This window comes from Nicotiana sylvestris, chromosome 4, assembly GCF_000393655.2.
Source record: "Nicotiana sylvestris chromosome 4, ASM39365v2, whole genome shotgun sequence".
Classification (NCBI taxonomy): Eukaryota; Viridiplantae; Streptophyta; class Magnoliopsida; order Solanales; family Solanaceae; genus Nicotiana; species Nicotiana sylvestris.
The window spans coordinates 24878558-24895126 of record NC_091060.1 but is presented as its reverse complement, the minus strand read 5'-3'; the positions used below and the strand labels follow the sequence as shown (position 1 = coordinate 24895126).

Here is a 16569-nt window from a genome sequence, read left to right as displayed (position 1 = left end):
TGAAACATATTCACCTGTTATGGATGCCATAACATTTCGATATCTCATCAGTTTAGCACTACATGAAAAGCTTGAAATACATCTAATGGATGTAGTTACAGCTTATCTGTACGGTTCACTTGATAATGAAATTTATATGAAAATTCCTGAAGGATTTAAAATGCCTGAAGCAAAATCTCAGGAAATGTATTCAATCAGATTACAAAGATCTTTGTACGGTTTAAAGCAATCTGGGCGCATGTGGTATAATCGCCTTAGTGAATATTTGCTGAAAGAAGGTTACATAAATGATGTTATTTGTCCATGTATTTTTATAAAGAAAATGGCATCAGAATTTGTTATACTTGCTGTTTATGTTGATGACATAAATCTTGTTGGAACTCCAGAAGAGCTCCAAAAGGCAATTGAATATCTTAAGAAAGAATTTGAGATGAAAGATCTTGGAAAGACAAAACTTTGTCTTGGTCTGCAAATTGAACATTTAGCAGACGGGATCTTTATCCATCAATCTGCCTATACAGAAAGGGTCTTAAAACGCTTTTACATGGACAAAGCGCACCCATTGAGTACACCAATGGTTGTTCGATCACTTGAAGTGAATAAGGATTTGTTCCGACCTCCAGAAGAGGACGAGGAACTCCTTGGTCCCGAAGTACCCTATCTCAGTGCAATTGGTGCACTAATGTATCTTGCTAATGCTACAAGGCCTGACATAGCATTCTCTGTTAATTTACTAGCAAGATATAGTTCTTCTCCTACACGGAGACATTGGAACGGGATTAAGCATATATTGCGATATTTAAAGGGAACTCTTGATATGGGTTTGTTTTATGCTAACAAAGATAGTGCAGACCTTGTTGGTTATGCAGATGCAGGTTATTTATCTGATCCCCATAAAGCTCGATCTCAAACCGGCTACGTATTTACATATGGAGGTACTATCATATCATGGCGCTCCACAAAGCAATCTATTGTTGCTACTTCTTCAAATCACGCTGAGATAATAGCTATTCATGAAGCAAGTAGGGAATGCGTATGGTTGAGATCAATAATTCATTTTATTCGAGAAAAATGTGGTTTGGAATGTGAGAAAAGACCCACAATTTTATACGAAGACAATGCTGCATGCATAGCCCAATTGAAGGGAGGATTTATAAAAGGAGATAGAACGAAGCACATTTCACCAAAATTATTCTACACGCACGATCTTCAGAAAAATGGTGACATTGATGTGCAACAAATCCGTTCAAGTGATAATCCAGCAGATTTATTCACTAAATCTTTGCCAACTTCAACTTTTGAGAAGATGATATACAAGATTGGAATGCGGAGACTCAAATATTTGAAACAAGGTTTTCATCAGGGGAGTAAAATACACAATGCACTCTTTTTCCCTTACTAAGGTTTTTTCCCATGAGGTTTTCCTTATAAGGTTTTTAATGAGGCACCTAACAATGCGTATTACTAAATATGTGTACTCTTTTTCCTTCACTAGGATTTTTTCCCACGTGGTTTTTCCTAGTAAGGTTTTAATGAGGCACATTATCTTTTAATGAACATCCAAGGGGGAGTGTTATAAATATATTATATTATGGATGTTCATTTAGTACTCCGTTGTAAATAAGCTTCCTGAAGAAGCTTATCCATATGGGACTCCACCGTAAATATGTTTATCTATTTAGTACTATATTGGAAATAAGCTTCCTGAAGAAACTTATCACTTCGGTACCCGGTTATGGATAAACATTACCCCCAGTAGAAGTTTATCCATACCGGGTATAATAAGCTTATCTTTTCAGTACCCGGTTATGGATAAACATTACCCCCGGTAGAAGATTATCCATACCGGATATAATAAGCTTATCCATTCAGTACTCCGTTATGGATAAATATTGCTCTCAGTAGAAGATTATCCATATCTGGTACAGCAGCAGCTTACACAGCAGCTTGTAGCAGCTTACACAGCAGCTTGTAGTAGTAGCTTACACAACAGCTTATAGTAGCTTACACTGCAGCTTGTAGTAGCAGCTTACACAGCAGCTTGTAGTAGCAGCTTACAGAGCAGCTTCCTTTCTTCTATAAATAGAAGAGATTTCAGTTCATTATGTACATCAGTTTGAATTCGAATAATATATCAGTTTCTCTCTATACTTGTCTTTACTTTATAGTCTTTATTTTATAACAAAAATAAACTATTTCCAATTCTTATAATTTGTAGCAGCTCAATACCATTACTCTTCATACGACGTCGTTACGTCATTACATTTTTCTTCTCCTTACTTCTCAGACTACTCTGAAACGCCGTCATCAATCAAGCTACAATCATGGGTTTCGGAGCCCTAAGATCCATCATCCGACCCGTTTCGAGAGCACTCTTATCGACCCGAGCATCATCCGCTTTTCCTTCGTTCAACTGTACGGCGACCACCATCTCTCCGGCGCCGGAGCTCCGTCATTTATTCAACAATCTCCGCCCTAAACTTCCATGGATTCCACCGTCCAGTGCTTTCCACAGCTTAACTGACACTCGCTTCCCAAAGCGAAGACCCAGTCTCAAGTCTCGACGGAAAAGAGCTAGCTTGAAACCGCCAGGTTAATAATTTTCATTTTCCTGTTGTAATTAATTACTACTCTTTTTAGTTTGATTTTGAATCTTAGGGTTTAAGATTTTATGCCATTTTCGTAGCTGGGCATTTCATTCCGCAAATTATGATGTTTTTGTTTGCTTTTAGCATAAACGAAAATCTTTTACTCCATAGAAGAAATGTTAAAAAGTTAAATCATAAATTAAGGTGAGAATGTGTATTAATAAAAGTATTTACCCCATAGAAAGTTTCTTCCATAGAAAATGTTTTAGCTTGGGAAATCATTTTCTAGTGTTTGGTTGGGATTTTAATCGTACAAGGTGGAGGATAGGACATGCGGATGGTGGTTTGATGATATATTTGAGTATTAAAGGTTCACAACAATGTCTAAATGTTGGTTGATATAGAGTAAGATTTGGGATTGTAAAGTAAAATGGCCCATTGGTAGGCAGAATTAACTGGTACTTGTGCCGGTGGGAGGTGGTAGGTACCTGATGGAATAGTCAAGGCACGCGTTTCGTCATAGTTATGGAAGTTACTTCCCTTCTTTTGGTGGAAATTATATTCCGTTGCAGAAAATATTTATCAACGGTTCAAGCTAACCACATACTTGAAAAAGGAAAACTTTTTCCGTAAACACATTTCCTATTGTAGCAAACACACTTTGTATGTTTAGGATTTTAATCAACTTTTGGACTAGAAAGAATGAAACGAACTTAGAAGCTTTGTTTTTCTTTTGGAATTTAGGTCCATATGCGTGGGTCAAATATGTGCCTGGCGAACCTATAAGTCCAAACAATCCCAATGAAGGAAGTGTCAAGCGAAGGAATGAGAAGAAGAGAATTGGGCAGCGAAAGGCGTTTATTTTGGTATGTTGCTACAGCTTTTGTTTTCATTTGTCTTTTCTGAGATGAATCCTCTTTGGTTCTTGAGAAGAGTGCGTTCTTCGTTCTTCTCTCTTTACCTTTTCATTAGAATACAAAAAAGTGTGTTCTTTTCTTGATAAGTAGATAATTGGATTATTGTAAGGTTTTGCTGCACATTTAATAGTATTAAACATTTCAGGGCCGCAGCACTCTTTCAGAAACTGGATATTAGCATTGAACTTAATGTGCAAAACGCCGTTCATATGCTATTTTGCTGATGGTTAATATATTGATATGATATTGTGTCTACTGCACACACAACATTGAACAGATGATCCCCATTTCAAAAAACATTGAACAGATGTCCATGTTGTGTTTGCCATTTTGACGCAGCACATGTTGGTACTTTCACGTCTCTATGTCTGAGCATGTCTCTTAAGTCACTCTGGCCTGCACCATGAAATGTTAGGGGTATGCCCATTTAAAGCATTTTTACTTGAATAAACTCCTGTCCCAGATAATCGAATCCAACTTATCCTGCTGCGGAGCTAGTTATTAGGACAGTAAAATAAGAAAGTGCTTAGCTTATTGCATCAAAAGGCTCTCCTGCTACAAGTTGATCGCCCATTCATAAAAGCTAGATTGTTATTTTGCATGGTATGAATGACTATTCAGAAACAAAGGAAGTGTCTTTCAAGGACTTCTGCAAATTCTCTGTGCATTCCTTGAATTAATACGTTTTTGTTTGCTTCCTGAGATCCTAGTTTCGTTAATTAGTCCTTTACTATAAATTTGGTTTTATTTTCATGGACAGGCTGAGAAGAAGAAGCGCAAAGCTCAATTGCAGGAGGCCCATCGGAAAAAAATGAATAAGAGAGTAGAGCATAAAATGGCTGCAGTTGCAAGGGATAGAGCATGGGCGGAAAGACTGGCAGAACTGAAGAAGCTCGAGGAAGAGAAGAAGGTAGCAATGGCTTGATGGTTATTGAGCAGAGTTTCGATCTGTTGATTTTTCTCTCTTGTTTTTGAGAGTGAAAAATAGTTAATCCCTTATTTAATAGGCACAATTTCCTTCACACAATTTTTACTGCTGTCAGTTTTCTTGAGGTTAAATCTACCTGTCTTTGTTTTGTTATCTTGCCTTAGTCTTGTTTAAGCAGAACGTGTGTCCTATCTCCAAAGTATACCCGTATGTTTGCCTAGGCATCTTGAATAATTTTGAGAGGAAGATTAGACGTAGAGAAATGAGAAATCTATATTCTGAACATGTGATATCGATAAAAAAATTTACCTAGAGAGATTGTGTGGCTGATGTATTTTGTAATTTCAAATAGACTAGATTTAGAGTAAAGCTAAGTTGTTTAAACCATCCAGAAACAAAAAGGAAAACTTTTCGAAAAGGAAAACTTTTCGAAATGGTGCATGATATTTTTCTCATTCATGTTTCCAATCCTCGTTCATTATCTACCTCGTTTCTTATCTATACATCTCCTGCTTAAAATTTGACTCTACTATACCTACTGGCACTCAACTGGCACAAAATGTCACTTTGCCCTACATTTTATCGACTAATTTTTACTGTGATAACTAAACAAGTGTTAATTTGCTACTCATGTTTATACTTTATTTCTACCAAGATGGTTAAATTAATCTTCTTTTCTTTTCGGGGCATTTGCATCTATACCCACTTTTTGGGTCACGTTTTAACTTGTGCCCGCTTTGCAAAAAAATTTGCAAGCGTACCCACTTTTTCGCGTAACTTCAGCATACGGGGCTGAAGTAGCAAAGACAATCACGCAAAATTTCAGCATTCTAGTAGACGGGACTGAAGTAGCAAGTTTTTGTTTTTGTAACTAGCAAACTTCAGCTCTAGAACTGAAGTTTTTGATTTTGTAACTGGCGAAGTTTTTCTTATTTGCTCTTGTCTCACACATGAACAATAGGAAACAAAGCCGAACAGATTTCATCATGGTGATTAGTTTCCAGTCTGCAAGATTTGAGGACAAGGAATTAGCTGCGAGAAAACAAAGCCGACGTCGGACTGAATATGCTGCGAGAAAACGCCGTCTTTCTGAAATTTCTTCCGCCAAACCTTCTGATCAAAGTCATTCTTCTTCCGAATCTCATAGGATGATTCCAGGACAAGCTGCTACCTTCATCCGAGACATACCTTCTTCTTCCCGAAATGGTTGGTTGAATTGAACTGTAATATTCGATTAACTTCCGGCATTTTAGGTTATCTTCAGATAGTTAACATATTTTGAGGTGCTGCCTGTATATTACACGTTGGCATCAGGAACATATAATAAAAATTTAACTACTTATGATGTTGCAGGACGCACCTCAACACAGGTAGGGTGCTGGAATATCAACCAGCTACCCAGTTGTCCTTCCGTTCTAAAAGGGGTTCCAAATTGTAAATTCTGCGGAGCTAGAAGATTTCAATATGAAACTCCTAGCTTCTGCTATAGTAATGGTTCAGTAAAATTAGTTTCACAACGCCTACCTTCTGAGTTAAAAAGCCTTTACTTTGGCGTGAACGATCAATCCAATCATTTCCGTATTTATATTAGAACATACAACATGTTCACATTTACTTCCCTTGGAGTAAAGTACGATAAGGAATTAGCAAAAAGAACTCAAGGTGTCTATACATTTAGAGTTCAAGGACAAATGTACCATTTTATAAATGACCTCACCCCCAGAGATAACAAAGCCAAAAATTTGCAGTTTTATTTTTATGACAATGATGAGGATATAGTTAACAAGATGGCTTTTTCCGAAAAACTTGATAGGTCGGTTATTGCAAAATTGATGAACATTCTAAAAATTAATTCATACTCCATCTTTCTGAAATCTTTGACAGACATTCCAGATTTATCTAACTTTTACATCGCACTGAAGTGTGATTCTACCTTGGACCAACGAACATATAATTTACCTAGTGTATCAGAAGTCGCAACAATATGGGTTGACGAAGAATTGGAATGTTCTTTATCTACATCCCATATTCGTATCTACACCCATAGTAACAGTAACCAACTGGTTCACTATTGCTATGGCTGCTACAACCCATTACAATATCCTTTGTTGTTTCCCTACGGTGAAAACGGATGGCATTGCGACATCCAAAAGGTTCAACAAAAAACTAGCTCTCCTACGCCTCGTGCTTCCTGCAAACATGAGAAACTTCCAAGTGTAACTAATATGTGTTCAATTGATGGACTACTTAACATAGAACAAGAAATCTTGAAAAAAGAAAGGAAGAAAAAAATATTGTTTCCTGTCAAGAATATTACTGCTACAAACTTCAAATTAGAGATGATGAAGAAAATGGAACTTTACATTCTGGAAGATTATTCCAACAATATTTTGTAGATGAATATATAAAACTCGAAACACAAAGATTAGACTTTTTCCTATTCAATCAAAAATTATTTCGGATATTGAGGTATTAGAAGGACATACTGATCTTCTAAGACTAGGCGAAAGAGAAGCTTCAAATATTGGTAGAAAAACATTCCTTCATGTTAGCTTTACTAGAGGTCCAAGAGATATGCGACGTCGATATATGGATGCCATTGCGTTAGTACAACATTTTGGAAAACCTGATATCTTTCTAACGATGACATGTAATCCTTCATGGCTAGAGATAGAAGATTTCTTACTACCAACTGATGAAGTACAAAACAGACCAGATTTAGTGAGTCGCATATTTAAAGCAAAGGTAGAAGAGCTTAAGTCAGATATAGTTAAAAAGAGTATATTTGGAAAAGTCGCTGCTTTTATGTATACCATAGAATTCCAAAAACGAGGTCTTCCTCACGCTCATTTCCTCATTATACTTGCTGACGGGTATAAATTATTGACACTTGAGGCTTATGATAAAGTTGTTTGTGCCGAACTACCAGATGGTAATACAAATAGTTATTTACATTCTTTGGTTGTTAAGCATATGATGCATGGTCCTTGTGGAAGTTTAAATCCTACAAGTCCATGCATGAAAAAAATGAGACAAAGTAAATTTAAATATCCCAGAGATTATGCCAACGAAACATCTAAAGGTCAGAATTCATATCCAATTTACAGAAGGCGAGATACTGGAAAATTTGTCATTGCCGCCACCCACTAAACTTGCTGTGACGTCCTTTAGAGACATTAAGGATCAAGCCTCTCGATCTATCAAGAATCCAACTAAGAACGTAGAACACAGTATGAAAATTTTATTCTTTAATCAATGAACAAGTAATTTAATAGAACTTGTGAATTTATTATTTTATACATTTACTTATTAACTTTAATAAATCCTTTTGTCAATAGATGTGCTTGCAATTGTTGTCAAGTGCTTTCCGCCAAGATATGTTGCAAGTCTGCAGAAAAGATTGCAGGAACTCATCTTCATTGATACTCGGTAGGTCTATTAGCCAAGTCATAAGCTTTTCAGACACTTCTTTATACTTATTATCTAATTATATAAAAAAGTAATATAAATATTTGTCCCTTCAATTTACACAGGAAGCAAACTTTCACATTCACAATATGGGAAGAAGGTATTATTGAAGATGAGGGAAAGAAACTCCTTGGGCAATTCCAAGAGTATCCCATCATTCTTGCAAGACGTATTGGGGTGTCGAAATACAATGGTAAACTAAAATCAGCAATATTTCATCTTATACAAAGAACCAATGTGATTTTGTAATTTCTTAATGTAATTTATGCAGGCACATCATTGACAACAAGGTTTAACACAACCATACAGATTAATCCACCTTATCAACAAACAACAATGTCTGCAACTACGTAAATGGCATCACATTAATTGTTCATGTTTCTTTCTTATTATTAACATTCTAAGGTTTGTCATTTTTACTTTTGGGACAGGATCGTAGAAAACAAAGACATGCTTGCTTCTTTCATTGTGAGGAGCACATCCACATTCGGATCTCTTATTTCTGTTCCAGTGGATGAAGAAATAGTGCCAATTGCAAATGTTCAATCACAGCAGGACGTCAGTATAATTTCTATTCACATATTTTATACAATGATATAAGTATTTGTCCTTACAAAAATTACTCACTTTGGTAACATAAGGACACACCTTTTTCATTGAGGCAAAAATATCACTTCCAAGTGACCTCGAGTGTTTTTACGTTTTAATATGTCCAAACTGTGGACAAGAAGTGAGGAATCCAATCAGAAGAGAAATTCATTGTATGTGTTGCGGAAGCCAAATGTATATAGTGTGAATAAGTCACAACTACTATACCAAAAATTATGACAGCCACCAAATAATAAATAAGACAATAAAGCAACAATAAAGGGAACACCAGAATTTACGAGGTTCGGCTAATTTTGCCTACTCCTCGGACACAACCAATATTTTATTTCACTCCAAAAATACAAGTGAAATAATACTAAAGAGAGAAGATACAAATGCCTTAAACAGATGAGAAGGCAAATGAGAGGTGTGTTTCAATCCTAAACATTAGGCCTTCTTTTATAGGGAAAATTTCCCAACCAAATGGCTAACCCACCGATGTGGGACTTTGCCAAATTCAACAAATCTCCACCTTGGCAAAATTCCACATCTTCAATCTTCTCTCAATAACAAATTTTGGTTGTGTCTTCATCTTCAATCTTCAGTGTTCAACAATGTTGATCAAATCCAAACAATGTTGAAACTTGACCGCAGTCACCACTTTTGTCAGCATATCAGCAGGATTCTCTGTAGTATGAATTTTCTTCATCGTGACTCCACCTTCTTCTATGATTTCTCGTACAAAATGATACCGAACATCAATGTGCTTCGTCCTTGCATGATAAACTTGGTTCTTCGCTAATTGAATAACACTTTGACTATCACAAAAAATTGTGATACCTTTTTGTTCAACACCAAGCTCCTTTAGCAATCCTTGAAGCCAAATTGCCTCTTTCACAGCCTCTGTAATAGCCATATACTCTGCCTCTGTTGTAGACAAAACAACTGTTGACTGCAAAGTAGACTTCCAACTAACTGGTGCCTTTGCAAAAGTAAACACATAACCAGTAGTTGATCTTCGTTTGTCCAGATCACCCGCAAAATCTGAGTCACAATATCCAATTACAGACTGATTATCTTCCTGCTCAAAAACTAACCCGACATCTACAGTATTATGAATATACCGTAGAATCCACTTCACAGCTTGCCAATGCTCCTTTCCTGGATTATGCATATATCTGCTAATAACTCCAATAGCTTGTGAAATGTCAGGTCTCGTACAGACCATTGCATACATCAAGCTACCAACAACATTTGCGTATGGTACTTTTGACATATACTCTCGTTCAACTTCATCCTTTGGCGACATAGTAGTACTCAGCTTAAAATGGGGAGCAAGTGGAGTACTAACTGGCTTAGTCTTGTCATCTATGCCAAAACGTTGAAGTACTCTCTTCAAATATTCCTTTTGAGATAAACAGAGTTTCTTTGAACGTCTATCTCTTATTATCTTCCATGCCAAGAATTTTCTTTGCCTCACCTAGATCCTTCATCTCGAACTCCTTCTTCAGTTGAATCTTCAACTTATCAATTTCTTCCGAATTCTTGGAAGCTATCAACATATCATCAACATATAGGAGAAGATATACAAAGGAACCATCTTTAAGCTTGCGCAAATACACACAATGATCGTATTTGCTTCTCTTGTACCCTTGCCGCAACATAAACTCGTCAAATCGCTTGTACCATTGTCTAGAAGATTGTTTCAATCCGTACAACGATTTTTCAAGTTTGCACACCATATTTTCTTTTCCAGCAACTTTGAATCCTTCTGGCTGAGTCATGTAGATTTCCTCCTCCAAGTTTCCATGTAAAAACACAGTTTTTACATCCATCTGAACTAGTTCCAAATCCAATTGTGCTACCAAAGCCAACATAATTCTAATGGAGGAATATTTTACAACTGGAGAAAACACTTCATTGTAATCAATTCCCTCCTTTTGAGCATATCCTTTGGCCACCAATCTTGCTTTGTAGCGAACATCTACTTGGTTAGGAAATCTTTCTTTCTTTGCAAATACCCATTTGCACCCAATTGCTTTCTTTCCCTTCGGGAGATTGGTCAATCTCCATGTATGATTCTGATGAAGGGACTGTATTTCATCATTCATGGCAATCCTCCACTTATCTTCTTCTGAACTTTGGACAGCATCTTTATAAGTAGTAGGAACATCATCAGCTACAATTGAGGTTGCACAAGCAACCGTCTCTATGAGATGAACAGGTTTCGTTATTGTTCTTTTTGGCCTGCTGGTTGCTATTGATTCAAGTTGTTGTTGAGGTTCCTGAGTTGGAATCTCCTCTACTGGCTCTCCTTCTAGAGGATAATCTTCATTTGTTTCCTCCTCTGCTTCTTGTGTAGGAAAAATAAATTTTCCCTCAAACTCCACCTGCTTAGAAGCACCTTTATTTTGTTTGGTATCTTCTGTTACCTTATTTACCATAGCAGATTCATCAAAGGTAACATCCCTGCTGAATATTACTTTCTTTGTCATAGGACACCATAAGCGATATCCTTTGACTCCAGAAGTAATTCCCATAAAAATAGCCTTCTTTGCCCTTGGATCCAATTTTGACTCTGTCACATGATAATATGCAGTTGAGCCAAACACGTGCAAAGAGTCATAATCTACAGCAGGCTTTCCATACCATTTTTCAAATGGTGTCTTGCCATCAATAGCAGCAGATGGTAGACGATTAATGAGGTGGCATGCATATGTAACTGCCTCAGCCCAAAATTCTTTGCCCAAGCCAGCATTGAATAACATACACCGTACCTTCTCCAGCAAGGTCCGGTTCATACGTTCTGCCATTCCATTCTGTTGTGGTGTATGTCTAACAGTGAAGTGTCGGACGATGCCATCATTTTCACAGACCTTATTGAAATGATCATTTTTGTATTCACCTCCATTGTCTGTGCGAATACACTTGATCCTCTTGCCTGTTTGATTCTCCACCATCGTCTTCCATTTGAGAAAAATTCCCAACACTTCATCTTTGCTCTTCATTGTATACACCCATACTCTTCGGGAAAAATCATCAACAAAGGTTACAAAATAGTGCTTCCCACCCAATGAAGGTGTTTTGGAAGGACCCCAAACATCAGAGTGTACATAATCCAAAATGCCTTTAGTATTATGGATCGCTGTACCAAATTTAACCCTTGTCTGTTTCCCTTTAACACAATGCTCACAAAACTCCAAGTTGCAAGCCTTGACTCCTTTTAACAATCCTTGATCTGATAGAGTTTTCAAGGATTTTCCTCCAGCATGTCCCAAGCGCATGTGCCATAGCTTGGTTGCTTCTGCCTCTTTGTCGTCACTGGATGTCACTGTCGCTGTCCCAATAACTGTACTGCCACGATAGCGGTACATATTATTATTCTTCCGATTAGCCTTCATTACCACTAGTGCACCGGAGCATACTCTCATCACTCCATTTTCTGCAATGATTTTGAACCCTTTTGATTCTAGGGCTCCTACAGAGATGAGATTCTTCTTCAAATCCGGTACAAATCGAACATCTGTTAATGTTCTGATCATTCCATCATGGTTCCTTAATCGTATTGAACCAATGCCATATGAGGTACCTTGGCTCTGATACCAATTGTTGCGGAAGCCAAATGTATATAGTGTGAATAAGTCACAACTACTATACCAAAAATTATGACAGCCACCAAATAATAAATAAGACAATAAAGCAACAATAAAGGGAACACCAGAATTTACGAGGTTCGGCTAATTTTGCCTACTCCTCGGACACAACCAATATTTTATTTCACTCCAAAAATACAAGTGAAATAATACTAAAGAGAGAAGATACAAATGCCTTAAACAGATGAGAAGGCAAATGAGAGGTGTGTTTAAATCCTAAACATTAGGCCTTCTTTTATAGGGAAAATTTCCCAACCAAATGGTTAACCCACCGATGTGGGACTTTGCCAAATTCAACAAATCTCCACCTTGGCAAAATTCCACATCTTCAATCTTCTCTCAATAACAAATTTTGGTTGTGTCTTCATCTTCAATCTTCAGTGTTCAACAATGTTGATCAAATCCAAACAATGTTGAAACTTGACCGCAGTCACCACTTTTGTCAGCATATCAGCAGGATTCTCTGTAGTATGAATTTTCTTCATCGTGACTCCACCTTCTTCTATGATTTCTCGTACAAAATGATACCGAACATCAATATGCTTCGTCCTTGCATGATAAACTTGGTTCTTCGCTAATTGAATAGCACTTTGACTATCACAAAAAATTGTGATACCTTTTTGTTCAACACCAAGCTCCTTTAGCAATCCTTGAAGCCAAATTGCCTCCTTCACAGCCTCTGTAATAGCCATATACTCTGCCTCTGTTGTAGACAAAGCAACTGTTGACTGCAAAGTAGACTTCCAACTAACTGGTGCCTTTGCAAAAGTAAACACATAACCAGTAGTTGATCTTCGTTTGTCCAGATCACCCGCAAAATCTGAGTCACAATATCCAACTACAGACTGATTGTCTTCCTGCTCAAAAACTAACCCGACATCTACAGTATTATGAATATACCGTAGAATCCACTTCACAGCTTGCCAATGCTCCTTCCCTGGATTGTGCATATATCTGCTAATAACTCCAACAGCTTGTGAAATGTCAGGCCTTGTGCAAACCATTGCATACATCAAGCTACCAACAGCATTTGCGTATGGTACCTTTGACATATACTCTCGTTCAGCTTCATCCATTGGCGACATAGTAGTACTTAGCTTAAAATGGGAAGCAAGTGGAGTACTAACTGGCTTAGTCTTGTCATCTATGCCAAAACGTTGAAGTACTCTCTTCAAATATTCCTTTTAAGATAAACAGAGTTTCTTTGAACGTCTATCTCTTATTATTTTCATGCCAAGAATTTTCTTTGCCTCACCTAGATCCTTCATCTCGAACTCCTTCTTCAGTTGAATCTTCAACTTATCAATTTCTTCCGAATTCTTGGAAGCTATCAACATATCATCAACATATAGGAGAAGATATACAAAGGAACCATCTTTAAGCTTGCGCAAATACACACAATGATCGTATTTGCTTCTCTTGTACCCTTGCCGCAACATAAACTCGTCAAATCGCTTGTACCATTGTCTAGAAGATTGTTTCAATCCGTACAATGATTTTTCAAGTTTGCACACCATATTTTCTTTTCCAGCAACTTTGAATCCTTCTGGCTGAGTCATGTAGATTTCCTCCTCCAAGTTTCCATGTAAAAACGCAGTTTTTACATCCATCTGAACTAGTTCCAAATCCAATTGTGCTACCAAAGCCAACATAATTCTAATGGAGGAATGTTTTACAACTGGAGAAAACACTTCATTGTAATCAATTCCCTCCTTTTGAGCATATCCTTTGGCCACCAATCTTGCTTTGTAGCGAACATCTACTTGGTTAGGAAATCCTTCTTTCTTTGCAAATACCCATTTGCACCCAATTGCTTTCTTTCCCTTCGGGAGATTGGCCAATCTCCATGTATGATTCTGATGAAGGGACTGTATTTCATCATTCATGGCAATCCTCCACTTATCTTCTTCTGAACTTTGGACAGCGTCTTTATAAGTAGTAGGAACATCATCAGCTACAATTGAGGTTGCACAAGCAACCGTCTCTATGAGACGAACATGTTTCGTTATTGTTCTTTTTGGCCTGCTGGTTGCTATTGATTCAAGTTGTTGTTGAGGTTCCTGAGTTGGAATCTCCTCTACTGGCTCTCCTTCCAGAGGATACTTAGACAGTACCTTGGCTCTGATACCAATTGTTGCGGAAGCCAAATGTATATAGTGTGAATAAGTCACAACTACTATACCAAAAATTATGACAGCCACCAAATAATAAATAAGACAATAAAGCAACAATAAAGGGAACACCAGAATTTACGAGGTTCGGCTAATTTTGCCTACTCCTCGGACACAACCAATATTTTATTTCACTCCAAAAATACAAGTGAAATAATACTAAAGAGAGAAGATACAAATGTCTTAAACAGATGAGAAGACAAATGAGACGTGTGTCTAAATACTAAACATTAGGCCTTCTTTTATAGGAAAAATTTCCCAACCAAATGGCTAACCCACAATGTGGGACTTTGCCAAATTCAACAGTATGAACTGCAATCAACAAAATATGTTGACTCCCGGGTACTTTCTTATCTAATTTTATAGATACATCCAAAGCATAATCAGACTCTGCCCTAAACTCTTATTGACTTTCACACATATACTACAGGTATCGATTTGATGTGAATCTTCAAGATACCTCTGGCTCAATATTTGGAATGGTTATGGGTAAAGAAGGAGAGAAAATATTATGTCTTACTGCAGAAGAAGTTTATGAGCGAGCTTCAGTTAATGTATGTATTCTAAGTAAACAATTCACACACGATCACTTTACTATTGAACTTGCAAAATAACTTAATATATTTCCTTTTTTCAGAATGAGTCCTTGCAAATGCAAGATGTGCAAAGCAGGCTTAGTCAAAAACTGTTCAAAATTCAAGTGAAAAAAGCATTCGCACGCAATTCAGGAGCAACATCTGGAAAATTGTATATTGTATCATGCGTTGAAAAAGAAAATATCATTCATTCTCTCCCTGCACCAACCACAACGGATATAGGTGAAGGCAGCAAGAGAAAGAAAGAAGATTTGTCTTCCTCTGATGGAGAAATAGAGCTAGCAACTGAACGAGGTGAATTGTTCAAGCTAAAACAAAAACTGGAGCAAACGACTCCAGTGAAAATGAAATGAAGGTCACTCAAAAATTTCTCTTCCTCATTCATTGTTTGAATTATATACTAAACCTATCCTTTAACAACAACCATTTTCATTTTCATCTTCTTTTTTTTCCCCGAAAATATTTGCAGGTTAATCAGCTCCTTTTTGCGATCAGTTTTGGCTTTCATGGAACAAAGGTAACTAAATAGAAAACCACATCAGAGATAGTTTGTATACTCTGATGTCATGTCAACTCCTATGCGTTTATCCACAAAATAGAAATAACCTACCAGTGTTGTGAAAAGCGCTCACTTCAGCGCTTAAATCAAGAAGCGTAGCACGTTAGTTGAAGCGTGCGCTTCTGCCAAAAAGCGAGAAGTACGATTGTAGCGAGAAGCGACAGTAGCGATTGTTTCAGTATTTTTAGTGACTGCCCCGTCCTTCGGAGTTGCCGGGTCTAGAAGTTTTGTGTACATCTTGTGCAACATTAAAAAAAATGTATCTTTTTCCAAACATCATTGAGGAGCAGAGCAAAGTTCAAGCTCATCGAGTTCAAGGCCAGGTATGTGATTTCATCTTCTTCTTCTTCTTCTATCCTAAAATAGCCACGAAATGCTGCCAATTTTTTTCCCTTCAGTTCTTCTTCTTCTTCTTCTTCTTCTTCTTTTTATTTTCGTTTTGGTCCTTAAACTCGCAGCGAAATGCTGCCCAATTTTTTTCTTACTTACTGCCAATTTTTCCGTTTTAGTCCTCCAGTTCTTCTTAGTTCTTACTGCCATTTTTTCTCGCTTTAAGCAAAAAGGAGCTTCTCGCTTTTCCTTACTTGACGCTCTTCACAACACTGACCTACCTACGAAAACTTAGAAATTTAGCAACATATGTACATGTGGTAGTTCTGTAAAAATTCTAATTGGCTCCATTACATGTAAATTTATTTAAAAAATTCATATTTATCAACAGTTGTTTTGCAGGAAAATAAATTTTGCACTGCAGCTTGCTTTTCACTTTTTGTCCTGTACACAAACATTCCAGTAACCACTATGTTCCACTAACCATAGGCATGAAACAAAGGTAATCAAAATTACCTCTTGACCTTATTCTTCACTTGCATCTCTTCAATAATAACTGTTGTGCTGCAAGTTTGAGCAATACTTTTTGAGAGGATAATGTTATCCAATTTCTGTTCTTGAAATGGATCATTCTACAGCAGTAGATAGGGATCCTAAAACTGCAGAATTTGTAAAGGATAAGAATTGGTTTATTATATGTAATTGCTTAATTGTTATTAAAGTGGAAATATGATTAGCATTTTCATTTCTGATTTGAACCGTATTTTCTGT

The 16569-nt window shown here is 37.0% G+C and overlaps 3 protein-coding genes and 1 long non-coding RNA gene across 4 annotated transcripts; all 4 read left to right on the top strand.

The window, feature by feature from the left end:
• The first annotated feature begins 2207 nt into the window (after positions 1–2207).
• Positions 2208–4586, top strand: LOC104226576 (uncharacterized). Its single transcript, XM_009778604.2, has 3 exons — positions 2208–2592; positions 3333–3454; positions 4266–4586. Exons 1-3 carry the CDS (start codon positions 2325–2327, stop codon positions 4428–4430), a joined length of 555 nt encoding a protein of 184 aa, XP_009776906.1. The 5' UTR covers positions 2208–2324; the 3' UTR covers positions 4431–4586.
• Positions 4587–5383: 797 nt separating this feature from the next.
• LOC138889339 (uncharacterized) lies at positions 5384–6829 on the top strand. Its single transcript, XM_070172634.1, has 2 exons — positions 5384–5639; positions 5787–6829. The coding sequence occupies exons 1-2, from the start codon at positions 5384–5386 to the stop codon at positions 6827–6829; spliced, it is 1299 nt and encodes a 432-aa protein (XP_070028735.1).
• A 193-nt stretch (positions 6830–7022) lies between these two features.
• Positions 7023–7583, top strand: LOC104226580 (uncharacterized). The gene has a single exon (XM_009778608.1). The coding sequence runs from the start codon at positions 7023–7025 to the stop codon at positions 7581–7583; it is 561 nt and encodes a 186-aa protein (XP_009776910.1).
• Positions 7584–15205: 7622 nt separating this feature from the next.
• On the top strand, positions 15206–16276 carry LOC104243707 (uncharacterized). The gene is made up of 3 exons (XR_011406656.1): positions 15206–15264; positions 15379–15426; positions 16201–16276. It is a non-coding gene; the product is annotated as an uncharacterized lncRNA (long non-coding RNA).
• Positions 16277–16569: the final 293 nt, after the last annotated feature.

Excerpts from the sequence above, each read along its gene's own strand:
- LOC138889339 (XM_070172634.1), top strand. The coding sequence starts at position 5,384 with ATGAACAATAGGAAACAAAGCCGAACAGATTTCATCATGGTGATTAGT. Across the intron at positions 5,640-5,786 it reads ACCTTCTTCTTCCCGAAATG|GACGCACCTCAACACAGGTA; the intron begins GTTGGTTGAATT and ends ATGATGTTGCAG.
- LOC104226576 (XM_009778604.2), top strand. The coding sequence starts at position 2,325 with ATGGGTTTCGGAGCCCTAAGATCCATCATCCGACCCGTTTCGAGAGCA. Across the intron at positions 2,593-3,332 it reads AGCTAGCTTGAAACCGCCAG|GTCCATATGCGTGGGTCAAA; the intron begins GTTAATAATTTT and ends TTTGGAATTTAG. Across the intron at positions 3,455-4,265 it reads AGCGAAAGGCGTTTATTTTG|GCTGAGAAGAAGAAGCGCAA; the intron begins GTATGTTGCTAC and ends TTTCATGGACAG.
- LOC104226580 (XM_009778608.1), top strand. The coding sequence starts at position 7,023 with ATGGATGCCATTGCGTTAGTACAACATTTTGGAAAACCTGATATCTTT.